General features: G+C 40.5%; 1 protein-coding gene across 1 annotated transcript in view; it reads left to right on the top strand.

The window, feature by feature from the left end:
• The first annotated feature begins 5,418 nt into the window (after window positions 1-5,418).
• Window positions 5,419-25,564, top strand: part of SH3D19 (SH3 domain containing 19) — a 91,858-nt gene continuing 71,712 nt past the window's right edge. The window contains exon 1 of the mRNA XM_061993061.1: window positions 5,419-5,791. Within this exon, the coding sequence (XP_061849045.1) occupies window positions 5,674-5,791 (118 nt within the window). The 5' untranslated portion in view covers window positions 5,419-5,673. The remainder of the gene's footprint in view (window positions 5,792-25,564) is intronic.

Genomic DNA, 25,564 nt, shown 5'->3' with positions numbered 1-25,564 from the left:
GCATGTCATATCTGTTTCCAGTGAAAGGCAGCTTGTATGGATTTCATGGCAGAAGAACATAAGAAAACTAGATAAAAATTACTCATATCTGTAACCAATTTCAGTACTGTGAAAAATATCTAAATTTACTGCAATGGATACATTTACCACCTTGCTTCACCTTTTGAAAATTCTTTAAGACTCTGTTTGCTGTCTTGCATAAGTTTTTCCTTTGTCAGCTCTTTGCACTGAAGTGCAAACCGCAGCAGAAAAGATGAACTCTCATCCTGAGGCTAGTATTGTGTATTCTTAGGTATGAAACTCACATCTGTGTCCAATGCGATAATACTTCTTACATCATGCTGTTGCCAGCTTGCTTAGCACATCAACACTGTCCACTGATAACTCTGTGCTTACAGAGTAAGCATTAATGCTTCTGGACTCAAGCTAAAAATCAGTTTGGCCCTGACAGCTTCTCTTTCTGAGAAGCATTTGCCTCTGAACCAGCTCTTTTCTGTTCCATATTTTCTCCCGTTTCCTCATTCCCTTTAATCATGAAAGCAGTAGAAACAGATATATTTATTACCCTGTGAGTGACAATACTAATAAAGAAGAAAAGTACCTTTAAGTCACACTTGTTAACAGGACAGGAGAGGAAAGGGTGCTTTTACTCCACAAAAGTTAGAAAACAGTGAAAGTAACCAAAATTTTTAGTAAAACTAATTTAAAAACAGACAACTTTAAGAATCTCCCTCTGAACAGGTTTTCCACACTCGACTGCCATTTTTTTGGTCAAACTGTACCATGTTCTCTGGTCTTTTGAAGTTAATAGAATTGATACTTTCACACTTCTCATTTTTCTGAAAGCAGTCTTAAAATCCCTTGTTTTATATAATTTTCCCAGTGTTTCAATAATAAAAGTCCTTAGTCAAGGAAACTGATAATCTATTTTAATCACTTTCACTCATCATAAAACCATTTACCTTTAGACAGTCATCATGGCGATATGCTGGGAGCCACAAGCAGTTGTAACAATGCAAGGAGAATCCGTACCTAGCTGGAGACCTTTCAGGAAGCCTGCAGGTTCCTGATATGTCATTCTCCCACTGCACTAAAACCCATTGGACCAGCTGAACACAAATGGAGATCAAATTATCAGATTTTGGCCCTCAGCAATGTCAGCTTCCTTTCCTGGCTATACTGCCAATGTCAGTCATCTATTGAACAAGATCCCAGTTATTTTTACTCAGAACAAAAATAATGTTGTCATGTCCAAAGGCTACATTTTCCCTTTTGGAAACACTCTTTTTCACCCTTTGCATTTTTTTAAAATCCTTTGTCTACATTCTTTTGTGGTCTGAGGTTCCTGTATCTCAGCCAAACACTGATACATTCATTGCAGGCTTCAGCTGCTTTGCAGAACCTGAATAGACACTGAGGCTACATGGGCGACTTCAATTAAGCAGTTCTATAGAGCTGATATTTTTTGTTGAAAAACAGTGTCTTTTTGCAGGGCCAAACAAAGTGGCAATTCCAGGGATGCAAATCAGAACAAAATACTTAAAAAATAATGACTACCAAGGCAGCTAATTGTAAGCATTCAGCAGAGAGTACAAAGACTCGTTTACCGAGTTGTTTCCTTCTGTTACTGTACCATTGTGAAATTCTTTATACGTACATTACAGCAAAGATGCATATGATAAAGGAGAACCTCAGTCAGAAATGTCCAGATTACAACAACCACACCGCAGTCTTTTTGAGACAGTGAGTTTATTTTCTTGGAGAAGTGTAGCTATGAAACTACATAAAAGTCTTTTTATTCCTACGCACATGTACACAGCAGAGATTCTCAGTGAAGTACAAGAATGCAATTATTTTTCCTTCACCCTGCTTGTAAGACACAAATACATTGTACTTCATGAAGGGCTTTAGAGCAGCATATGTCACATGCTGATGTGTTCCTCTCAACTACCTGAGACTACAGCAAGTGCTCTGCTTCTTTTTTGATCTTTTTTTCAACCAAACCTTCTGCAATTTGCTTCTAAATATACTTTTAAATAATTTCTATCACTTTATTTGGTGAAAAGTAAAATAGGATCTTCGTTCCTTGACTTTCTGGAGAATTCTTTAATTCCTACTGCACTTGAAATGCTTGGGTCCAATGCATGTTCCCTCCTCCTTTGTTTCCTTCTTCCTCTGGGCCCAGCAACCCAGCAGAAGCTTTTTTTGTGTGTGTATGTTCTGATCTGAGCCAAATTATAGTAAATCACTCTGTCTGGCCTAAGCTATTATTAGATGAGACAGCAACTGTGGCTCTTTTGATTATTTCAACAGCTGGTTTGTTGCGTGTCTAAAGACGCAAAAGCATAGCTCTTTCCTCCCCCTAGAAAGTGCTTACCCAGATAAAGAGCTGTGTCAGGATCTGTTCCAGGACTGCTAAGGTGGATCTGCCATTAATGCTCAGAAGCACTTCGTCAGACCCCATCTGTCTCCTCCAGATCTGATAAAGCCTACCTCCTTCCTAGGTGACCTCCATATACACTTTCAATAGAATCATAGAATCACAGAATGGTAGGGGTTAGAAGGGACCTTTAGAGATCATCTAGTCCACCCCCCCCCGCCAATCAGGTTACACAGATCAAGCCAGTGATGTGATGCTGCATTTGACAGAGCACCCCTAAAGCTGTTGATCACTTGAAAATACCAATATAAACTAGAAGCAAGGCATAGCTCACAGTCAGAGTATGGATGAGTGCATCTGGGAAGCACTCACGAGAAAATAATTACTTAAAAGAATTGGAGCTCTAGACATCCACCCCTCTGTCTCTAGTCTCTTAGAGAGTCCTTGCATATGGGCAGATTTTGCAGCTGAGAGAAATGAAGAGTCTATGAACATACTGCCTTACACATTCCTGTATGTTACCTTACATACACTTTTTCTATGGGCATTTAGAACTTAAAAAAATGCCTCTGAGTTTGAATGTTTCTGGCATTTGTACACCAACAGTGCCAGAACACCTACAACGTACCCTGAAGAACTCTAACTACTGGTAAGCAACCTTCTTTTGGAGGCAATGTGGATTATTAAATGTGTTTTTTTGCAATAAATGTTTCAGATATATGATTAAAGTTTTTCCTGCAATGCTGCATTGCATTTTTATTTTGTTTAAATGCTAATAATTTTTACTTGCTTCCAATGGTACTGATTGGAAGCTGTTTCCAGTAGTATGTTAGTTATTGCTACACAAGTCTTCTATCCACACATAAATTTTGTCATCATTTGACGTCCTTTTTGCTGGCAAAAACTGAGCTCTATCTATTCCAGGTATTTTTTGAATTGCTTCTCCAGCTCTAAATCAGTCCCTGTCCCAAGTGCAATTCCTACTGGCAGAGCTTGGTATACAGATAGGTGCTGGCTTCAGACTTCAGTACTTTACAACATTTAGGTGCTGCACTTTCAACTTTTTATTAGGACTTTCTCTGTGAACTCTAAGCAGTGATGACTGTCAACATGAAATATGCATGATCTTTCCATAACTATATTATTTGAGATTTTGGGGAATGTTTTCTTAGTCATAGCTGGAACTGCTCTGTTAAGCACGCTTTTTCTTAGGCCTAAGATCTCTCTGAATGTGTTTTTCAGTTTTATATGCCTGAAAGCCTCTGTGTTAATTTCATCAACAGCAACAAAAGAAGGTTTAATTCAATTTTCTGGTCTCTTTGAATTTGTGGTACGTTCTACGGTATATTTCTGGCTTTCTCCTTGGTAATTTTACATGATAGCAAGTTTCTTTCCTTCCTCCTCCAGCAGCAATGAAATATGTAATGTAAAAAGGAGGTATTAATGAAGTGGAAAATGGATGGTCCCTGTCACTGTGGTTAGCAGAGTTTAGCAGCTGAATACAGGTGCTGCATTTTGTCTCCATGGTGAAGAACTAGAATACAAACAGCACGTACTGTTTGTTTTATATGGGAGCTTCTCTTTTGTCTCTCAAATGTGCACATACTTGTGACTTCCCTCTCTTCTGCCATTCTTTCTCATACTTTCTGCATTGGAACTTTTTGCTGCTTTTCATTGCAGGTGAGGCTTTGCAGCACAGCCCTAGAGCATACCTGTAGCGGCAGTACCTCTCTGAAGAACTTTGTAACCAACTGCTCATCCAGTACAAGGCACACTAGTCTTGGAATTTGTGAGTTTAGACCCTTTGACTTACTGTGCAACCCATCCACACAGAGGTCATCTGGAGCATAAGGCTTTTGAGAATGCATACCTGTAGTGGAAGGTTTGATTTGCTTGTTACATAGTCTTGCTCCACACCCAGTTCTATGACTGGCCTTATCACAGAATGGTAGGTGTTTCCAAGGGACTTCTAAAGATCATCCAGTCCAATATAAAGCCTTATGTCCTTCTAAAGTGTAACTAATTACACTCCTTGAACACTAAATGTTACAGGGAAGAACAATGCTGTAAGGAACAACGATTGGAAAGTCAAGCACTGAAAAACTAAGAAATGCACAGATAATTGTGATCACATACATTTATTTCAACCTGCATGATTTGCTTTATTTTATTCAGTGTATATAGCAGACAGTGCTTAGTGAGTCAGCACAGATATTGCTCAACATTACGATTACTCAATGTTTTGTTTTTTCTTCCTTATCTAATTTGTGGTCACATACTTCACTTATTTATTGTCCTTATTCACCTGCTCTGAAGCCAAATTTAACTTCCTTATGTGATTTTTTTTAGTGGATTAAAAACATTTATGGGCTAGATTTACAGTAACTGTATCACGTGAATAAGCAATAGAATTTCAATTTTAGATATGGGCAAATAAGGCCCACAGAAAAGTTCTAACTGTCCAGCATGAAACGTGGCCAGACTTTTCATATCGCTTCTATGCTGGAAGTATGTACCTCACCAGTTTCAAGTATGTCCATAAGATCACTTCTGAAGTGGTTTAAACCACCCTAACGAACTCCACACCAAGAAACACACTCTCCTGGCCGCGAATTAGCGCCAGACACCTGCCTTCCCTGAGCCCCAAGACGATGGGCCACCCAGGGTCCAGCTCGACAGGGCCGGGCTGGGACGACGCTCTGCCCTGCTAGCATCCCCGGTGCTCCTGGGCCACCGAGCTTCCCGGCCCGCTCCCATTAACTGCCCTTTTCACCTCCTTACCCTCTTCACGAGGGGAGGATGAGCTCGGGCTCCCGCGTCGCAAGGCCTTTCTCTTCGTTGGCACGGGGGTACTCGGGCTGAGAAGCCGCCCCGCTCGCTACCAGCGGTGACCCCTCTCACCTCTTCGGCGCCCGGCCCCACGGGGCGCTGCGAGGTACCCGCCGACAGCAGAACGCTGCCCGGCGGCAGACGCCAGGTACCTCCCCCCGCCACCGCCTCTCCCGCCCCCTTTTGTGGCCGTGCCAGGCGGCCGCCGGGTTTCCTGCTGACGCGGGAGAGCCGCGGATGGGCAGGAAAGGCCGCCGTCGCCTCTCCTCCCGCCCGCCGCCCCTGCCTCGCCCTTGCTCGTCCCGCCAGCCGCAGCGCGGAGCGGCCCGGACTGAAAGCTCGCCGGGAGAAGCGGGTGGAAAAGGCGCAGGTGCAGGGCAGGCCTGGGGAATCACAAGGACTGGGCGGCTGCGCTGAGGGGAGGTCGCCGGCCGCGAGCGGACATGGCAGCCCCCGCTTCTTGAATGCTGACAGCCGCCCCTCTGCCGCCCATGGCCGAAGCCTGGAGGGTGGAGCAGGACGAGGAGGAGCTGCGGGAGGTCGGCAGGAGGTACCGGAGGGTCGACCTGAGCTCGGCGGCAGGTGAGGGGCAGGGGCGCGGCGGGCCGCGGCGGCGCGTGCTGAGGGATGGAGCCCGGCCCGGTCCTCGGGTCCGAATTCCCGTGTGAGGCCGGGTGGTGGTGACGGGGCCGTCCCAGGCGGCATCACCCCAGGTCAGGACAGTTCAGCTCAGGTGCAGCTGAGCCACGGGCCGGCGTGAGCCGCCAGCTTGCTACCCGTGGGCGCTCCGCCCCGGAGCCTGCTTCTTCTCTGAGGTAGTTGCTAATAAGGGCGCAGATACTGTCCACCAAAGACATAGACATGTCCTGACGCTTAAGATGCCTTAACGTGAAATAAAATACCAGTTTTTGTTGAAAGCACCGAAGTGGAGGAACATCTAGATAGCAGCTGTAACCGTGTCCGTTTATGTCTGGACAGCAGGCCTTGGCAAGCAGGAGGGCATATATTAGAAGATATGGAGACAGGAGCTTGGGAACAAGCAGGCAGATAGGTCTCATTGAAGAGAGACTTGGAGATCCCAACAGGCTTTTATTTGAAATGGTGAAATCTAATGGATTCTGGAGCCATCCTTGTTAATCGAGAAGCAATGTGTATGCCACCTTTCTGTAGGTGTGAATGAAGTGTTTCTTCTGCCAATGCAAAATCCCCTTCAGAATGGTTTTCCTGAGGTCTGTTCCCAGGGAAAATCTCAGCTGAAATCTAAATGAAAAAAATCTGTTTAATTCCCAATGTTCTAATTTTTAATAATTGTGATCCAACCTTAAAACCAGATTATTTTCTATGATACGTATAGTTTTGCATCCATTTGAGAAACAAGAAGTTGAGTGTCCTCTCCTAGAGAACAAAAACACACCAATTTAAGGGATCAAGGAAGAAGACTCACAACAGGCAGGCCTTGCGGCTCCCAGTGACCCTAGTATGTCACTGCGTATCTCGGCAGGTGCAGGATTAGCAGGAACCTATTGAAACCATTGTGGCTTGGCATGTGTGTAAGGTTTTGCCCTGTCTAGGGTAGGGTGAAAAAAAAAAAAAGTGTTTATTCTTGTATGGTTTCCTCAATGCTCATGCTCCTAGTCATTATATCCTTTTTTTTTAAATGGGAGGGCTTTTGTGGGTTTTTTATTAGAGGAAAAAATACAATTGGTGGTACAATTTATGTATGTGTATAACCTTTGTCACCTTCTTGTGAAACAAAGCTTGTTCCCAGAGTTTGTCTTCAGCACAAATCTACTAATCACTAGTAAAGGGCTGTGTCCTTCTAAAATTTTTATTGTTATTTTGTCCTGACAAACCCCTTTTGAAATGGGCTTGGCACTGTTTACCTTACTAGTGTAAAGTATGTGAGAATGAGTAGCATTCTGCTTTAGTTGTCCGCCTTCTTTCCATCTGTTTGCAAGACTACAGTGGAAAACCATACAAAGACTCCCAGTGGAGCATTTCTTGAGGCATCCATGAAGAGTATCACCCGATGTTGGATGAGTTTGCCCTTCTTTCCCTACTTGGCAATTATACCTTTACTAACCCATTGAAAATAAGTGGGTTTTGGCTTTTTTTTTTTTTTATGTAATAGGCAAAATTAATGTAAATAGGTGTTAAATAAACATGTGGGATATTTTTGCAGTGTTTAAGAAATGTAGTTGCATCTTAGCAGACTGTCAATTTAAGCATTTCAGTCTGCTAAGCTAATTGTGAAGGCAAGCAACCTAAATTTCTGGTATGTTCGGCTTATGCATGGAAGTACTAAGGGCAGTTGCTCACCTTTGTCCTGCATGCACAAGAGATGTAGGCAAAGTGGTAGTTGAAAGGTGAAAGTTCACAAATGCTTCTGACGTACTAAACACTCAGACATTGTAATTAGCACTGCTTTATTGGAGGACCAGAACTCTGGAGAGCGTGGAACAATGAAGTAGTATTTTCCCTTGAACCTAGTCACAGTTGTAGCATGCCAGGGACTGTAGGATGAAGCCAGGTAAACAAATATAATAGCTTGCCACTGTTAGAAGTGTGATCTCTTTTGTGGATGTGCACTTCAGCTCTCTTGTGTGTCAGTTCTGCTGCTTCTCTGACCTGTTGGTGAGTGAAGTCGCTGAAGTTGTGGTTTGGTGGCAGCTTGGGCTGATCTCCCCAGTGGCTCTTGAGGCCTCTCTTGGAGCCCTTGTGCTTGCTAGAGCCTGCACCAACCTGTTGTGGTGCATTGACTGAGCAGAGAGCTATTTTCTTTGTTCTTATCGGTGGATGGGAAGCTGCTGATTTAGCTCGCTGGAATAGTTTTGTACAAGTTCAGATGAATGTTGAAGCTGGCACAAGGGAAAGAGCAGGATCATGCAGCCACAGGGGAGGTAAAAGACTATGCCAACCAGGAGTTAATTTGGCTTAGGTTGCTGTGAAACTGCAGCCTGGGAGCTGTTAGGGATCTACTCATGTGGGTTTTTTTTTTTATTTGGTTATTTGGTGGGCAGGTTTGGGGTTTTTTGATGAACTGGGTTGGGGGATTTTCTGCAGGTTTAATGAGCTCTTGAAGAGGCTTGCTTAAACAGTAGACAAGTGCCAGAGCTGGTGTTAAAGCAGGGAGTGAAACTTGGAAACATGAACAGATGAGATTGGCAGAACCATCCTTGTTTGTGGAGTAGTTGTAGACAGCTCAGCTGACTTGTCTGACTGCCTGTTTTTACTCCACTGCACATCATGATGAGGGAATTGTTTTCTCTGAATTCAAGGAAGCTTTTTAATTAGCATGTTCCCAAAATCAGAGAGAAGATATTAAGTGGAGCATTTTGCAACTCTTCTAATGAAATGATTTTCCCCTTGAGAAAATGCTGATTGATTTGGTTTGTTATATTTATAGTTTGTATAAGTGATAGGGAGGAGAACCAGGATACATTCTTTAAAAATTGAGAAGATTAAAGGAGATGCATGAATTCATTAAACTGAATCATCGCATCACCTGCAGTGGGAAAGGATGCCAGTCTTGCTGCAAACCTGTAGGTTTTTTTACTGCAGTATAAATAAGTAAAATAACATGATCGGTTTCTACCCACCTTGTTGCATGTTTCTGTCACATACATTATTGTCCTGGTAAGTAATGGAAAACACTGGATTTTTACTGGATTATTGTTTATTTGTTTATGTTTGTTTAGAATGTTGGTATATTCATTTAATTTGTTTTTAATAAAGTGGAAGCAAAAAACCCCCAAACAAACAACAACAAAAAAGATGAAGTAATCTTATTCTTGTATAGATTTACAGGCTCTCTTTAGTAAAAATTTGGACCTTAATCTGATGTGCGCTCCTATTTTGACTAGCTTTTTATTCTGTGATTATGGAATAAAATAAGTGAAGTTGCAGGAAAGATTATACTGAATATAGCTAATCTTAGTTATTAACTGTATTGGTTAATGATGTGTCCTTGCCACTGCATTAGGGCTGAGGGAGTATCTCAGTATTCTGATGTTATCTAAAGTGCATAAAAACTTTTTCACATATTTCATATTTGTATTATTTTACTTGGAATTCTGGTCAGTGTTCTTTGAGAAAGAATAGTCTGTTATGTATGTGGCATACGTTTCTTAAAATAAAATTGCTAAATATAGAACTTAATAATGAAATTTATTTGAGTTCGTAATGAAGAGCTCTTGTGATTTGTACTCTAATGTGTGATTAAAAGTACAGATGATCAATAATACAAGGAAGGGCTTTGACTTAATTTAATAGTACTGTTTTACGCATCACAAATGCTTGTCTGTGGTTTGTTTCCACATAGTGACTGTAAATTTGCACACAAGTTTTGCTATGCTGATTGAAACATCGGTGTAGAGTTTTTTTGTGGTTCCCTCCCATTTATATTTCTTCTTTCAGATGTTTTCTGGAACTTTTTCAACTCTAGTGGGAAATTTTAGACTATGGGTGAAATAATCTATTTTTAATGGGTTGATTGACTGAGTTCTTGGGGTTTGGGATTGTCTGTTGTTTTGTTTTGTTTTTTTTTTTTGCCAAAACAAAATGTGGTTTAGAGTTGGATTAATTTTTTACATTCACACAACTCCCACATCAAACTAGTGCTGACTTGTTTTGGAAGCTGAGAACAATGAACTGTGTCTTAATATAACAAATTAAGGTTGAATATTTCACTGATCAGCATGCTGAGAAATTATAGGACTACATTTGTGTAGTTTGTCTAATGAAAATCAGTGAACATTATTTGCAGGTATCATGGACTTTTTACAGATAAATGAAGAATTGGAAACAAGAATGCTTAGCAGCTGTTCCCATGTTAATGCAAAATATGTGTTTGGCTTCAGGAAGTAAAGAATAAGATGATCTGAAATTCTTCATGAATTTTTTAGGTCTGAGACTTACTAAGTGATGATGTCCTTTAGGGTTCACTGGATCATGACATGAACATCTTGACCGTAGTACTTCCCAAGGGATGCAAGTGATGCTGGAGTAGAGAGAAAGCATGATTAGGACAAAGGTGGCTCTAGGAGATAGTTGCTCTGTCCTTAAAATCCTAACTAAATCTTGTATTTAAGAAGCAGAAAGATCTGCATTTGATAGAACAGAAGTCAGCATTGTCCAGCTGTAAACTTCTTTGTATGCTTGTGTCCTTCAGTGCTGCTCTGGAAGCTGTTCTGCTGCTTCTTAGTGAGAGTAGCCATTTATTGTCTTTTATTCAGAGAAGAAAAAAAATTCCTGGTAGAGAATATCAACTGTCTTGAATAAAGGCATCAAGTCTACCTATGATCTATTCGTGTACACAAGAAGCCCTTAAAAGAGGGCTGAGAGTAGAGTTGGGTGGGGTGGGAGCAGGTATTTGTTTTATTTATTACTTTATTTAATCAATTGGCTCAGAAGTTCAAGAAGTGATAGAGTTGATAGAATTGGGCATCTATTTCTTCTTTTTCCTGGCATTTAGTCTGTTTAGTTTTATAATCCCGACAAAGGCTTAATGGCTTCAGTTTTAATAATTGAGACACTACCGCAGAAAAACATGTAAAATTAAAGTAATGCAAAAAATGTAATTCTTTAATAATTTCTAACTAGTGCTAATATGTTGTATCATGTAAGTATTAAAAAGTTTCCCTGATTAGACTTTTCCCATAACTTGTTGAAATTACTGCACACATTTCCCCTGGATTTCCCAGTCTTTGATTGTAGCTTGCTTGAGGTAAATAACTTCCTTTGTGGAAGTTAAATAATGTAGCTTATACATGGAAATTCACCAACATATCTTGAACTTTGAGTGTAATGTCAATGGCAAGGAAAAAAAAAAACCTGCTTGCAATTACTTGGCCAAAAGTGTGGGCTGAACCACAAAGAACTTTGTGTCTTCTGAAAAAGCAACCCTTTCTAAAAATGAAGGTCACTGTAAGGAAAACAACTGAATAACTTCTGATAGTCAACAGCATGATTCCCTGGCCAAGGAAAATATAGAAGGACAAATAAGATGGCTGCTTCTTATTATCATCCAAAGCAAGGCACAAAAATGTATCATTGCATAAAGAGCAGTGAGTTTGTAACCAGGGAACAACCCATTCAATTACAGTTGCCCAAAAACCATGCTGCTGTGTTGCAAGCAATTGTTTCCTGTCAAGGTAACAAATGATAAATCAAGGTTGTTGCATAAAGAATAGGGGTAGACAGCGAGGGGCAGAATAAGTCATAACCTTATTACAGGAAGCTCTTACTGTAATGATTGTTCTTTACAGATGGAAAAAACCTTCAATATTTGTAAATAAATTTGTTGATATTTACTTTTGACAGAATAGCCTTGTTAAATCTGGGAGCAGCAAAGCAGAGGTGTTGACAGTCTCTCCATTAAAAGCTAACGTTGTTCTGCATGTGTAGTTTCAATTAGTATCTTACAGTATATGCAGTATGTAAAGAAATTTTATTTTGATAGCACAAAGCCATTTGACAGAAATTACTTCTATTAATGCTTATTCTCTATAGTTGAATGTAGTGTTTTACATTTAACATGGTTTGGTTTCTTTGCTTTGATGATTTTGTGTTTGTGGCTGTGGAAGTGTTGGCTGGAAGGGAGCCCTGGGGTAGCCTAGTCCAGCCTCCTGCTTGAAGCAGGGCTATTGCCAAGACTAGATCAAGCCAAAGCTTTGTCTAGCCATATCTTGAAAAGCCTCTCAGAAGAGAGGGATTTACAGCCTCAGTGGGTAACCTGCTCCAGTGCAGCACTACGGCCCAGTGAAGGAATTTTTCCATGCATTCAACCTCAGCCTCCCAAGCTACAGATATGACCATTGCAACTTGTAATATTGTCCACTAACACCAGGAAGAGTTTGAATTTGAGGTCTTTCTTGCCACCCTTCAGGTAGCTGGATGCTGTGATCATATAGCTCGTTTGCCTTCTCTTTGCTGGAGTAAATAAGCCTGACCCCTTCAGCCTTCTCAGTGCATGGTCCTGGCTTGCTTATTCAGGTTTCAAACTGTACAAAAATTGAGTGAAAGCACTGGCTTCATTCCTGGCCAAGATTTTTACTCTTGTCTTTGAAAACAGTGTGCACCAAAGTTACTGAGGCATTCCAACAGCAGACTTGGGAAGACAATATAGCATCTGTTGATCTGTGGTTTATGCTTGGCAAGCATCTTTCCCTTCAGTGAAGGACAAAAATAAGTTTTGCAGGAAAGCATAGATTTAGTAGGTGATGGCATATAGCCGGAAAACTTCCTTTTCCCCCCTCAACATCATATGAAACACACAGAATTTTATGGATATTGGTATTTTTAAATTGACCATCTGATGTGATGCTGTGCTACGCTGACTGCTTCAGGTGGTGGTATTGTATGGATTGAATGTGTTATCCTAAAGACATCAATTTGATGTTCTGACTTGAAAATTTAGGATCTTCTTACAATATGTAATGGAATTTTAAATAAGATGCTTCAAAGATGAACTTGATTGGTTTATAAAGTCTTGCATATGTTACAAAACAAATCTATACCTATGTTCTACAGCTGTATGTAGGTGTATTTGGATCCAGCTTGAAGGATGAGCTGAAAACGTTCACACCACAGTAGGAGCTGAACGCAGCATATCTTATTTTTAATTTCTTGTGGAACATCTCTCTCTCTTAGAGGGAAAGGCTGTGGAACCTGGGGCTATTTGGTGTGGGAAAGAGAAGACTGAGCAGGAACCTTATCAGTGCTTATAAATACTTGGAGGACATATGTCGAGAGGACGGGGGAGTTTTTTTTCTGTAGTGCCCTGTGACAGGACAAGGGGTAACAGGCATAAGCTTGAACACAGGAAGTTCCACTTGAATATGATGAAAAACTTTTTTACTGTGAGGGTGAGGGAGCCCTGGCACAGGGTGCCCAGGAAGGGTGTGGAGTCTCCTTTTCTGGAAGTTTTCAAAACTTTCCAGGATGTGTTCCTGTGTTACCTGATCCAGGTGGACCTGCTTTAGCAGGGAGACTGGAGTCCCTTCCAACCCCTACCATTCTGTGATTCTGTGATTCTTTCCTTCTGCCCTTTTTTTCCCCCTGTTTTTTAAAAGGTTGTTGTATTTATTTTGTGTGTGAGTCACCACCTCAGCTTGTTCAGGCTTTTGAAGAAAACGGGATTGGAATGGAATGTGCAGAAGATTTCAAATGCAGAAGATTGACATTGTCACTCCCAGAATGAATATGGTATACTGCCTCAGCTTTTCAGAGCTGTGGTAGTAGCTCTTATGTGCCCCAGTTGCAAACTGGAAAAAACATGGCACAAGAATTTTATAATTTTCATGTCCTTAGGAATGCCAAATTGCATCAGACAAAGGTTCAGCTTCTCTGGTGACTTGTTTCTTACCATTGCTTACAAATATCTTCAGGAAAGTGTGCAAGAAATATCTCCTAGGATTCAATTTTTCACTTCCCCTCTGCAGTTAACAAATTAGCAGCTTCTTGGAGGCTGCATCTGAAAGGCCCTGCTGAATCATTGCCAGTGGATTTTTATTCCACTAATTCAATTTGTTATTGGAATCCCTTAACACTTTTGATTTTCAAATCTTACATGGTAGAAAGGAACACAGTTATTCATTTTATAAAATCAGTTACTACCTTTTATGTGTTGGTTGGTATTTGGGTATTATTATATTGGTTGGGTATTAACTAGTTCTTGAAATTTTATGATAAATTTCTTGGCTGTGTTTTGCTTTTTAATATAGTTTTGGCCGTGGTGATTTACACTCCTAAAAACCTTGGTAAATTCTCAAGCACTGTGTTTCCTACAAAGAAATTTCTCTTCCATTCTCCTTCTAGACAATACTGCGTGCACAAAAGAAGCCACTTGATTTTTTTTCTTCAGCTGTAATATTTGGTTCTATTTATAAGAGAGAAGCTAAAATTAATATCAGTTGTTTTCTTAAGGTGATAAATTTGTATTCATTGTGCACTCTTTCTTGCATTAAAACCTGAACAGTCAATATCACAAATCTGCACACAAAAATTGATTCAGGTAGTGCACATCTGTGCTAAATCATTTACAAGAGTTTTTGAGTGTACAGTGTGCTGTGATATTACTCATTATTAAAATACTGTTGGCTCATCTTATTGAAACGAGGAGACATAAATGCCTGGAAACAAGGACAGCATTTTCATAACTTTCTCAAAATAAATTGCCCTGCCAATGCACTATATTTATTTTATAACTGCCTGCACTGTCAATCTAGGGTGAAAAATCAACAAAAATATGAGACTTGGGAACAAAATTAAAGTTTTGGGAAAAACCTCTCTCCTTCTACCTAGTACTTTGAAAACAGCATCGTCAGATGCCACAGGTAATCTGATGGCTAATGCCACTTGTCATTTGTCATAAGTTTGTCAGCCTTTGCATGTACATCTGATGGAACACCCAGTGATCTCCAGGCTAGAATGATGAAGTTCACCAGAGAATGGAGTTCCTGAGAGTAGGACATCTGCTGTAGTCTACTGAATCTGTTGTTTAAGCAGATCAAGCAGTGCTTGGGAGAGTGTGACTATCAGCGTGGGTATCACTGAATAATGAGGTGGGATAATGCTGCAGACTTCACATATCCAGTGCATGTATGGATATAACTTCATGATGTCAAAATCTGTTTTTCCATACTGGTGTCCAAAGCTTGCTTTAGATTGCCAATATCATCTCTGGGAAATGCATGGTAGCTGCTACCATGACATTAAGCTTGCTTCATTTCTCTTAATTGCCATTCACCGGCTTGGTGTTGGTGGATCAAGAGCTATTTAACTGAGGTGTGTCATTATGGTATTTTACCTTTGGCACCATAGCAATGTAGAGGCACTTATTACTGTATTTACAGAGGCTGGTTGCCTTTCATAGGATCTGTAGGCCTTTTTGGTGTGTGCACAGGAGTGGGAAGAGGACAGGTATTTCTCTAAGGTACAGAAGAAATGGAAGTCTCTGCCAGCATTACCAGAGGGCTCAGGAAGCATGAGTTTATCTGCAGTAAACACAGGGTCCTTTGTTTTGAGAGTTTCTGGATGCTTATGGCTTTGCCATCCTTTTGCTTGTTCATTTAAAGCAGCCTTATGGTTGTTGAAGCCTCTCATTGGACAGTAGGGAAACTGCTTTGTGCTACTGTAAGTAGCAAGGAAATGGGTGGAATTTGCATTTAGAAGGCTGATGACAAGATGCACTAACTCAATGTCAAGGCTGAAAGCAACTGAAAAATTACTTTTATAATAACTACTTTTTCTATTATGTATTTTTTGAGAGGCTGTAAGGAGGAAGAAGTAGAATTGCTAAACATTTGGAAAAACATGTAAAAAGTCTCTGTAATTTCTCAGGCAGCCCAGAGATAGGTACAGTGAACTCTTGCCTTAAGTACAGGGGTCACATGTGGAGGATGAAAGGTGTATGTGTCTTATATGAGTGGTTGTTGATAACACGTTTCTTAGGATTGTGACTTGCAGCTTTCATTTTATACACACAGACACAGTATTTTTATTGCAATTTGTATATTTTAAAAAATGTGTTGAATTCAACCATGTTTTCAATTTTTCATTAAAACCTGCTTAAACTTATTAGGAAGTGGTGTAAAAGCTTGTACTCTGGAAGGGTTGTCTGCCTCTTTTTCATCACAGCAGGTGGTATTTCTGTTTTGCAACTTAACTATTTCCTTGTCCTCTTTTTTGTCCTGCCTTTCCTCTCTATAAAACATTTTTATTTTCTTCTCTTCTGGAGCTTTGGAGAATATATATATATAGAGAGAGAGAGATATCTATATATACGCATATATATGTTCGTCACCAGTTAGGCAAGTGGACCTGTGTTAAGAACTGTAATGGCACTGGTATCCGACAACTGCATCTTTCTCTCCTTGTCACACTCACTGAGGATCCGTGGGCTTCCTCTGTGACTAGCCAGGACTTCTGGTGCACACTCACTTTTTAAACTGGACTCTCCTTTCAACTTCCTATTTAAAGTTGTAGTAAGACCCTAATTTAGTCTTGGTCAGATGAGTCTGCACACCTTCTTTTTTCACATGGGCCAGACTGGTGCAAAAGGTGTGACTACAGAGATGGCATGTACTGCACAGACACGCCTACTGCATGACGTGAGATCACAGTGCAAAGGATCCAGCTGTACATAATGACTTCTGGGCAGGATGGTCCTCAAGGATCATAGGGCACACGTCTAGATTTACAGGCACACGTTACACCATTAACGAAGGACTCTAAGGTACCTTAAAGGCTATTTGGTATATATTTAACTCTTAGCTTGAAGTGGACATGGATGAACTCGTTTCACACTGCAGTAAAATATCTTCAGAATGCCATGTGGTTCACATTTTTTAAAAACAAAAACATGAGGTACTGATGTCTGTGTTATCAAATGGTATGTGTCAAGCTATGACACATTTCAAGAAAGGACAAATGCAAGGCTTCCTGTTCTGTGGAATACTAGCGTAGAGTTGCACAACTTTTAAGCATATGCCCTGAAATAATAGATAGTTAATCTCAGGTTAGAACAAAATATTGATATATACCAACATTATTAAATCAATTTTTTATGCCTTTGAATTAATCCCTTTTATGATGTTTCTAGATCTTGTAATCTTTGTTTTGCAACAAAACGCAAGAGATCTTTTGGGGAATAATCCATTTTGTGGCACTTGAGAAAAATCCAATGCATGTGAGAAGCAATCGTTACATTCACTTTCCCAGAATTTTGTATTTCTGTGCAGATGTTGAGCAGAATTACCAATGTCACTGGAGAAAAATAATTTGTTATTAGGCTGGTGTCAAATGCACTTCTATAGAAAATTAGTACTTGCAACAAAATCATTGAGGTTTAGGAGTGTTGTCTTATGTGGTGTCTTTATGTGGACTTGGTAAACAATTTTGGGATTCTTTCATCAGAAACAGTGACAAGGGGCCACAAAATATTCCCAGAACAAGCCCTTGAGTATTTCAATGGTGTCTTATGAGAAATAATTGTTTTTATTTGCCTGGTACATTTCTTCTATTTTTATTGAGGTTGTTCATTTATGGTTAAATGGTTTACAATCTTTTAATAAGTAATTTTCTTTTTCTCTGAGTCACTTCATCACCCCAGTCTCCAAATTCCTCCCAAAGTGAAGACCTAATGCACTTAATGGCACTCACCATAATGTCTAATTCCTAAATTGGAAGCAGTGTCATCTCTATTGCTGACAGTGGCTTCACAGGATGAAATAATCAAGAAAGGATTTTTCTCGTTTGTTTTTAAAGCTGAATTAGTTTCCTCTGATAGAGAAGTAGAAATATTTTCTGATGTTATCTGTGTCTCATGCATGTTAAATAAGACTTAACATCCAAACACATAATGTGTAAGACTACACTGGAGACATTTGTTGTTTAGTTTTGCCATCTTAATAATAAAAACATATTGTTTTGGGTAAGCAAATTCAGAAAACTTTTCATTGCCCAATGAGACAGGATTGTTGGGTTGACAGGAAGGGTGGGAAATGTGACACTTGGAAAGTGCTTTTCATCCAAGAATAAATATCCTTACTATATAGCATAGTAGAGAGAGAGTCCATCTTTTAAATGTAGTAAAATAGGGTGTAATTTCCCCCAAATGGTAAATGATTGCCTGAAATGTACGCAGCAAAGACTGTTTCTACCACACATGGCTTTGTACTGTGGAGGTCTAAGGAAACTGCTTAAATGATGGAAGTGATATCCCCTGCAGTCATAGCCTCAAATTATCCCGCCTTTGGCCAGGAATGCACAAGTTTAGGAAACTGTGGTTTAAAGGGAAAAAATCCAAAACAAACAAGCCAAATGCCCCATAAAAGACTTAAAGAAAGTCATTATTTGTATACTGTTTTCAGAAAGCCTTTTATCAGGATTGGCTCAATCACTCAACAGCACTGTTTCACTGTGTATATTTTAGGTCTCCAGGCATGGAGTGTGCCCTAAGTCAGTGTGGTAGGGGGCATGCTGTGACAAGTAAGTGTACCTACGCACCAGATGCTCAAAGCTGGAGGCTCTTTTGTTTCTGGATGGACTGGACAAATGCTTGAGGACACAAATAACTGAATACATTTGGATTGTGAAAATATAATGGGTGAATGCTTATATAATGAAGGAACCATGAGTTTATTACATACGCCTAACTGTACTGCGTTTGTTGCACGTTGTGTAGCGGCACCCTATGACAGGCAGACATACTGTAAGTCTCTGAGCTCTGTTGTCAAGTTGAGGAATATGCAGAGCATCTATAGGCACGCTGAATCTCTGATCTGGGAAGAAAGAGTTGATAATATGCTTTTGAAGGGTAATTTGCTTTTACAGACAACACTAGCAACATCAGAGAAACGTTTACCAGAGATTTCCAAAATGCCTAGAGAGGAAGGTATTTTGTGGTTATAAATCTTTTGTTTGTCAAGAAGTTGACTCAGTTGCTATTTTTCTCAGGAAAGTATATTTAAAAAATAGGTAGTAGAGCTTGTGTTGTAGTTCCTACTGTGATTCTGGTGTTGTGCAGACACTGATGTCTGCTTGAACCTGAAGTACTTAATCTAAGAATCACATTGCACTGATCTCCTGGGGTATCTCATATGAAGATGTGGGGATTTGTACTTTCAGGAGTTACTAATTTTTTGAAAAAAAAGAGCTTTAGAAACAACCAGATCCTAAATTTTCTTCTTAAACAAGAGTGGTAGAAGGTACAAGTATGGCAACATGCATATACTGGATGTATTTGATTGCTTATATATTTTGTTTATCATTCTGAGCCTGAGACAAGACTGGTTCCTGGTGCTGAGTTTGGTGTAGGTTTTTATAATACGGACTTTTTTGAGAAACACAGTCTGTTTCTTTTCTCTCTTGTTTTTGCAACAGCACTCCTCTTTTTACTGGCACATATGTTCACACTGGTGCATGCACACTTTTGCTGTTGCAATGCAGGAGTAACATAAGAGCAAGAATGAGGGAGTGGAAATTCAGAATCACAAAAGCAAATCAGCAGCAAATGTAGCACTGGCAAACGTGGCTTCTGTTGTCCAGTAAATTCTTTTTTCATATATATAGTACAAGTGCACAAAGGGCTTTAAAGGTGATTATACTTTACTGTTCATCTCATTAGGAAGTTAAAGAGGTATAGTGTTTGGATAATTGCGATGGTGGTTGGTAGATTTCAAGGTTAAATACCTAACTATAGAGGTTCAGTGCATTCTTTGGTATCTGTTTGGGTCCCTCTCTGGCCATATATCAGCCATGCTTAAGAGTGGAGAAAAAAGCATTACTCCAAGTATTAAAAAAAAACAAACCAGGATTTTTTTGTGCTTAAAAGATTCAGGTGCTGTTCAGTATTAAAACTGACAAGACTAGTTTAATTTCATTAATTTCACTTCCGCAGATTTGATTTTCCAAAAATTTACTGCGCTGGAATTCAGCAACATACTGTAGAATTTAAGGCAAGTATGAAAACTGTCTGCCTTTAGCTGTAAACTTTGAGTGTGTCCTGGTTTCATGGCCTTTTGGAGTAAAGGGAAAGGTATAAATAATAAACTAAATGAAAACAGTTTCTTCTAAGCCTCTCATTAATGTCTCCTTGAGCCTTCTGTCTTCTAAACTGATAAGGGACTCTGCTGTTACAATACTAAAATACAGAAATAAATGTTTGGTTTTATGGGATTTGTTGTGTAGAACTTCCTAATAAAATTGACTTAAATTTATAGTAGATTCTATGCAGCAGAATAAATCTCTATTGTTCTGACTCTTTACCTGAGAGAAGTGCTAAAAACAAGGAAGAGTCCCTGTGAGTCATTGCGCCTTAATGGAATGGAAAACAAAAACACTGCAATATCAATGGCAGTTACTACTTGCCTCAGTCCAAATAAAACAACTAGCACTGAAAATCCTGCACAAAGGCAGATCTTTTACCCAGAAAATGTGCAATTTAGTTTGAGTGAGGCCTCCTTCTACATTGGCAATTTGAAATTGCTGAATGTATGAATGTCGTTGGCTAACAGGGACTGTTGCACCATTTAGCTGTGATTCCTGAGTAACAGTCATGATACACATTACTAAAATAATGTCAGAAGCCACTGTTTCTTCATGGTGCTTTTTAAAGCTGCTGCAAGAATCTTGGCATCTAGGATTGTTAAGGCCTGGAAGTTTACAAAATTCCACTCACTGGAGCTTCATGCATTCAGATTAGGGCAAGTTGTACAGCCTCTTCCAACAATTGCCTATTCTGACAATATGACCTCTGTCCACATTTTGTATTTTGGTATTGCCAGCACTGCTTAAGAACCCGCTGCTTCCATTGCTTGGTTTACCTAGAGGTTTACCATTGTTACAGAAGCACTGTTATAAGCATGTCATGCTACTTTTCATTATGAAACCACTGCTGTGCTAGCAGAGGCAGATGACGGTGACAGCTGGTTGTTCTGACTTTTTCCTGAAGAGTGTTCAAGACCCATAATTAAGATGAAAAATGTGATATTTCCCAGAAATGGAACTGGTGTGTGCTCCCCTTTGCTTCCCTCAGCTAATTCAGCTTTTAATAGAGATCAAGCTGTGGGGTTAAGAGTAGAAGTTACCTACTTTGGGGGTTGTTGCATTGGAAGATCCCCAGTAGCTTTGCAAGTTTGAAGTGGCTGAATATGTGTTAACTTTGCACTCATTTTTCAACAGCAGTTCATGTTTAAACTTAAATTTTTTTCTAGTGAGACAACATTTTTCAGTTGAAGTCACTCTTAGCAACAAGATACTTTGAAGAAGCTTGCAAAATAAACAGAGAAAAAAACAATGGCTCTGTTTGGTGTGAGTTGCCTTTTTTCCTTTTATTTGCTTGTCTTCCAAAGACAAAAGTAAATGCCTTAAAAGCTATTGTTTTCAGCTTTGGTGGTCTTTTGAGTGAAAACTTAAGCTATTCTGAGTTTGTGGAGCAACTGAAATAATGTTGACTCAGTTATTTGTCTCCTGATGGTTTTGTTTATATTTTCCCTAAGAAGAAAACCCTTCTATCATATTACAAGCAAACAAACAAAGAAAATAGTTTTCCCATGCTTGAAGAGTAAGAGAATCACCAGTTAAAGAAACCTGACCCTTTTTAAAAGCAGCTGGAGCATGGCATTTCTGTCTGTTGCTCAGTCTCTGCTGAAAAAGGCAAAACATATCTAGCCATTGATGAAATATACACAGCATGATTTTGCAAAATAAACACTACATTTGTCAAACAATTGTGGTATGACTAGCAGATTGTTCTGTGTTGATGTTGCCCTTGATTCTGCTTCAGTGCTTAAAACTTGGTGCCAGTCTTCCCAGCCTCAGATGTGAGTCTCTGACTTCTTCCACCTCATGTGCTCCGCCTGCAAGCTTCTTGACTTCTTGCAGTGTATCCTGCTGATAAACAAGGATATTTCTCCTGCATTGACTCTATTTGCATAAGGGCAGCAAAGGTTTTGTAAAGAGTAGATGCTATCATGAAGTGGAGAAAATCTCTTTTAACTACAGATTGTGGTAAGTTGGAAGATGGTCACTTCTGAGAGACTGCAAGTTTTTGGCTATGCAGGTTGGAGGACAGACAGACAGGGAGAGCTTTTTTTCTATCTGAAGAAGAGCCATCTCTGTGGTGTATGTCTGTGTGTCTGAGCTATCTAACTAGCTCACAAAATATGCAATAGTAAAATTAGAGAGATGCTAGCACACAGCACCTCTAAGGTAGTTGTCAGTAGATCGAGACCTCTGTGCTAGCACAAAGCTCCACCTGCACACTGTTGTCCTCTGACTATCAGGTTAAGGAGATGGTGATTTTCGAGAAAAGTTCATTAAGCAAAATAACCTTAGAATCAAACAATCCAGTTCTCTTGTTTGTGGGTACTAGCTACTTAGGAATTCCTAGCCTATTTGACAACAGATGTATGCATGATAAGGAGCTGTATTACTTCAGCAACAGAGGTGTCTTGTCTGTGGAAGCTTATGTCTGGAAGGTAGTCCCTCTCACTGGAAATTTACTTTTTTTCCTGTCAGTTTTCTGTGCCAGAGTGGGGACTGCCTTATTTGTTGATTATGCATGTGAGTCCAGCAAACCCTCAATGTTTGCTATAATCTGACATGCAGTTTTGACTTTCAGAGTTTAGAATTGAAGCATATGCAGTATTGTGCTAGAAAGACTTGATGTAGTGTTTTATGGTAATTTATGTCTCTGATATGGAAAATCTGTAGTGCAGGATTTGGTTTTCAGATCTTTAGATCTATACTGTTGTCCTGGTTTAGGCCCATCCAGGGACAAAAGACCACAGTTAGACTCAAGTATCACAAACTTGAGAATTCCTAAAGGGCAAGGAGGGCTTAATTGCCGCTTATGGTCCCAGACAAAACAGACCAGGCTACTGGGCTTGGGGTAGAAAACAGAAAATAATGCTACTACATAAAACATAACCATGAAACCCCAAAACACAACCAACAGAAAACACCAGAGTGGTACAACAATGAAGAGCACAATCAGCCCTTTAAGACCACCTTCTGCCCATCTCTCCCCTCTTACTGGGCTCCAAGCCCTGATCCTGGTGTCTTTATCTCCTCTCCCACTGAACCGCTCAGTGGGACAGGGAGTGGAGTTTTCCGTCAGTGCTGTTCCTGATAGCTTCTGCCATTTATCTCTCCTCAGGGCAGGTGGACTCCTTGCTGGTCCTCCCTGCTGCTCCACAGGGTACATCACACACACGGCAGCCCTGCACAGGCCATTCTGACATGCGTTCATCCCAAAGGCTGCAGCTCCTTTCTACCTCTCGTGTGGGTCTGCTCTGCAGCGTGCAGGCTCTCCAGCATGGCCTGCGCCATGGCTGTCTCCCCACACAGTCTCTCACCCATCTGGGTGCACTCACATGGAGCTGCTGGTGGCTCTCAGGCCTGCCATGGCCCTCCATGGGTTGCAGGGGTACAGCTGCGTTCTCACCACGGCTTGCAGAGGGGTCTCTGGTCTGCTTCTGCTCCTTCCTTCCTCCTTTCCTGACTATGGGGCCCACATGGTCGCCTCCGTCTTGTACCACTCTTACACCTCCTGCCAAGCACTTAGTGATCACAGAGGCGCCAGATTGGACTGGAGGTGAGTCTGAACCCAAGAACTGTAGGAAAGTCCAAGAACTTTTTACAGGGTCTGCCCTGCAGCCCGCTCCCCCTGTTACCAAGCAAAAGTGGCTCCTTGCTAAACCATGACAACTGTTTTCTTGCTTATTTCTGTTAAAAAAAAAAGAAACAAAACAAATCTCTATGTTGTTGAGGTAACATATATAGAGTAGAAGAGAATCAGCTGTGGGCATGCACTTTTGTGACCCTACTTTTGTAAGCTATGGGTTTGCCTGCAGAATGCAGGAATGGAATCTTGCACATGTGTGTGCTTAAATGTAGATCTAGGTGTATATGTATTTAAACAACAGCAAAAAAAAGATTTGCCTCTTCTGGAATTTCATATTGTGGAGGTATGTGACGTTATTTGGATTGTTGCTTGTATGTAATGCCAAAATAGCACCTAGAATTGAAAAATTTAAACACTGAAGTGAAAGATTCAGCTCTTTGAGTCTCTTATTACACTTGATGCCAAATTGTATTTAAACGATTAAGTTCACAATATAATTGCAAAGGTACAGGTTTTATTTCTACTTCAAAATGCTAACTGCATGCTTATAGGATTACATTTGCCTTTGTTCTTTTTAGTGTGACTAGTGTACCTGTGGATGATGAGTTTTCGCTAAGTTTAACAGTAAATAAAATGTATAAAAACAAAAGCAGTAAGTTTTGTTTCATCATTTCACTAAAACGTAAAGGGAAAAGGGAATTACATTGATTTCCTGAGAGAGTCGGTTGCAGTAGTGCCTGTGGGTTGTGGTGGATCTGGTGACTGGACATGGGCAGAGGGGGAGAGCTCCCAGAGGCTGTTTACATATCATAGAATCATAGAATGCTAGGGGTTGGAAGGGACCTTTAGAGATCATCTAGTCCAATTCCCCTGCAGAAGCAGGGTCACCTAGACCACATCGCATAGGAACATGTCCAGGCGGGTCTTGGAGACCTCCAAGGAAGGAGACTCCACAACCTCCTTGGGCAGCCTGTGCCAGGGCTCCCTCACCCTCGGAGCAAAATAGTTTTTTTCTTATGTTTAAGTGGAACTTTTTGTGTTCCAGATTCATCCCATTACCCCTTGTCCTGTTACTATCTACCATAATAAAAAGAGATGTCCCAACCTCCTGACACCCACCCTTTAGATATTTATAAATGTTAATAAGATCTCCTCTCAGTCTCCTCTTCTCCAGACTAAACAGCCCCAATTCCCGCAACCTTTCCTCAAATGAAAGATGTTCCGGTCCCCTGATTATCTTGATGGCCCTGCTCTGGACTAGAATGCTGGTAGACTGTGGCTACATACATAAAAGTGAATACTGATAACAAGTAGGAAGTCCTGTCTTTTTTTCAGTGCAGTCAGAAACAGAATAAATTATGACAACTCAATAGGAGCACCTATGGATGGAAAAAAAATAGATGCTTCTTTGAGCACTGTTCACATGCAGTAATTTTTTAGCACTTTAATGAAGACATAATTAAATGAGTACATCAGACTTGTAGAGGAAAATATTTCTTCTGTACATGATAAAAAGCTACGCAAACAAATGTCTGCTATTAAGAGAATAAATTTTGTTCAAATACAGAACTCAACACTTGGGCCACAACAACCCCATGCAATGCTACAGGCTTGGGGCAGAGTGGCTAGAAAGCTGTCCAGCAGAAAAGGACTTGGGGAGTTAATCAACAGCTGGCTGTTGTCCCCAGATGGCCAAGAAGGCCAATGACATCCTGGCCTAGATCAGAAATAGTGTGACCAGCAGGACCAAGGAAGTGATTGTCCCCTTGTACTCAGCGCTGGTGCAGATGCATCTTGAAAACTGTGTTCATTGCTGGAGCCCTCAGTACAAGACGGACATTGAGGTGCTGGTGTCCAAAACAAGGCAATGAAGCTGGTGAAGGGTCTGGAGCACAAGTCTTATGAGGAGCTGCTGAGGGAGCTGGGAATGTCTACCGTAGAGAATAGGAGGCTGAGAGGAGATATGATCACTCTGTACAACTATCTGAAAGGAGGTTGTAATGAGGTGAATGTTGGTCTCTTCTTCCCAGTAATGATAAAAGGAAATGGGCTCAAGTTGCGCCAGGAGAGGTTTAGATTGGACATTAGGAAAAACTTTTTCACCAGGAGGGTTATTAAGCATTGGAACTGGCTGCCCAGGGAGGTGGTGGAGTCGCCATCCCTGGAGAGATGCATAGATAAGATGCTGAGGGATATAGTTTAGTTTTGTGATGAGCTTGGTAGTA

Source organism: Colius striatus, chromosome 3 (assembly GCF_028858725.1).
Source record: "Colius striatus isolate bColStr4 chromosome 3, bColStr4.1.hap1, whole genome shotgun sequence".
In the NCBI taxonomy this organism is placed as follows: Eukaryota; Metazoa; Chordata; class Aves; order Coliiformes; family Coliidae; genus Colius; species Colius striatus.
The sequence above is the reverse complement of the archived record's forward strand: the minus strand, read 5'-3'. Positions and strand labels throughout refer to the sequence as shown.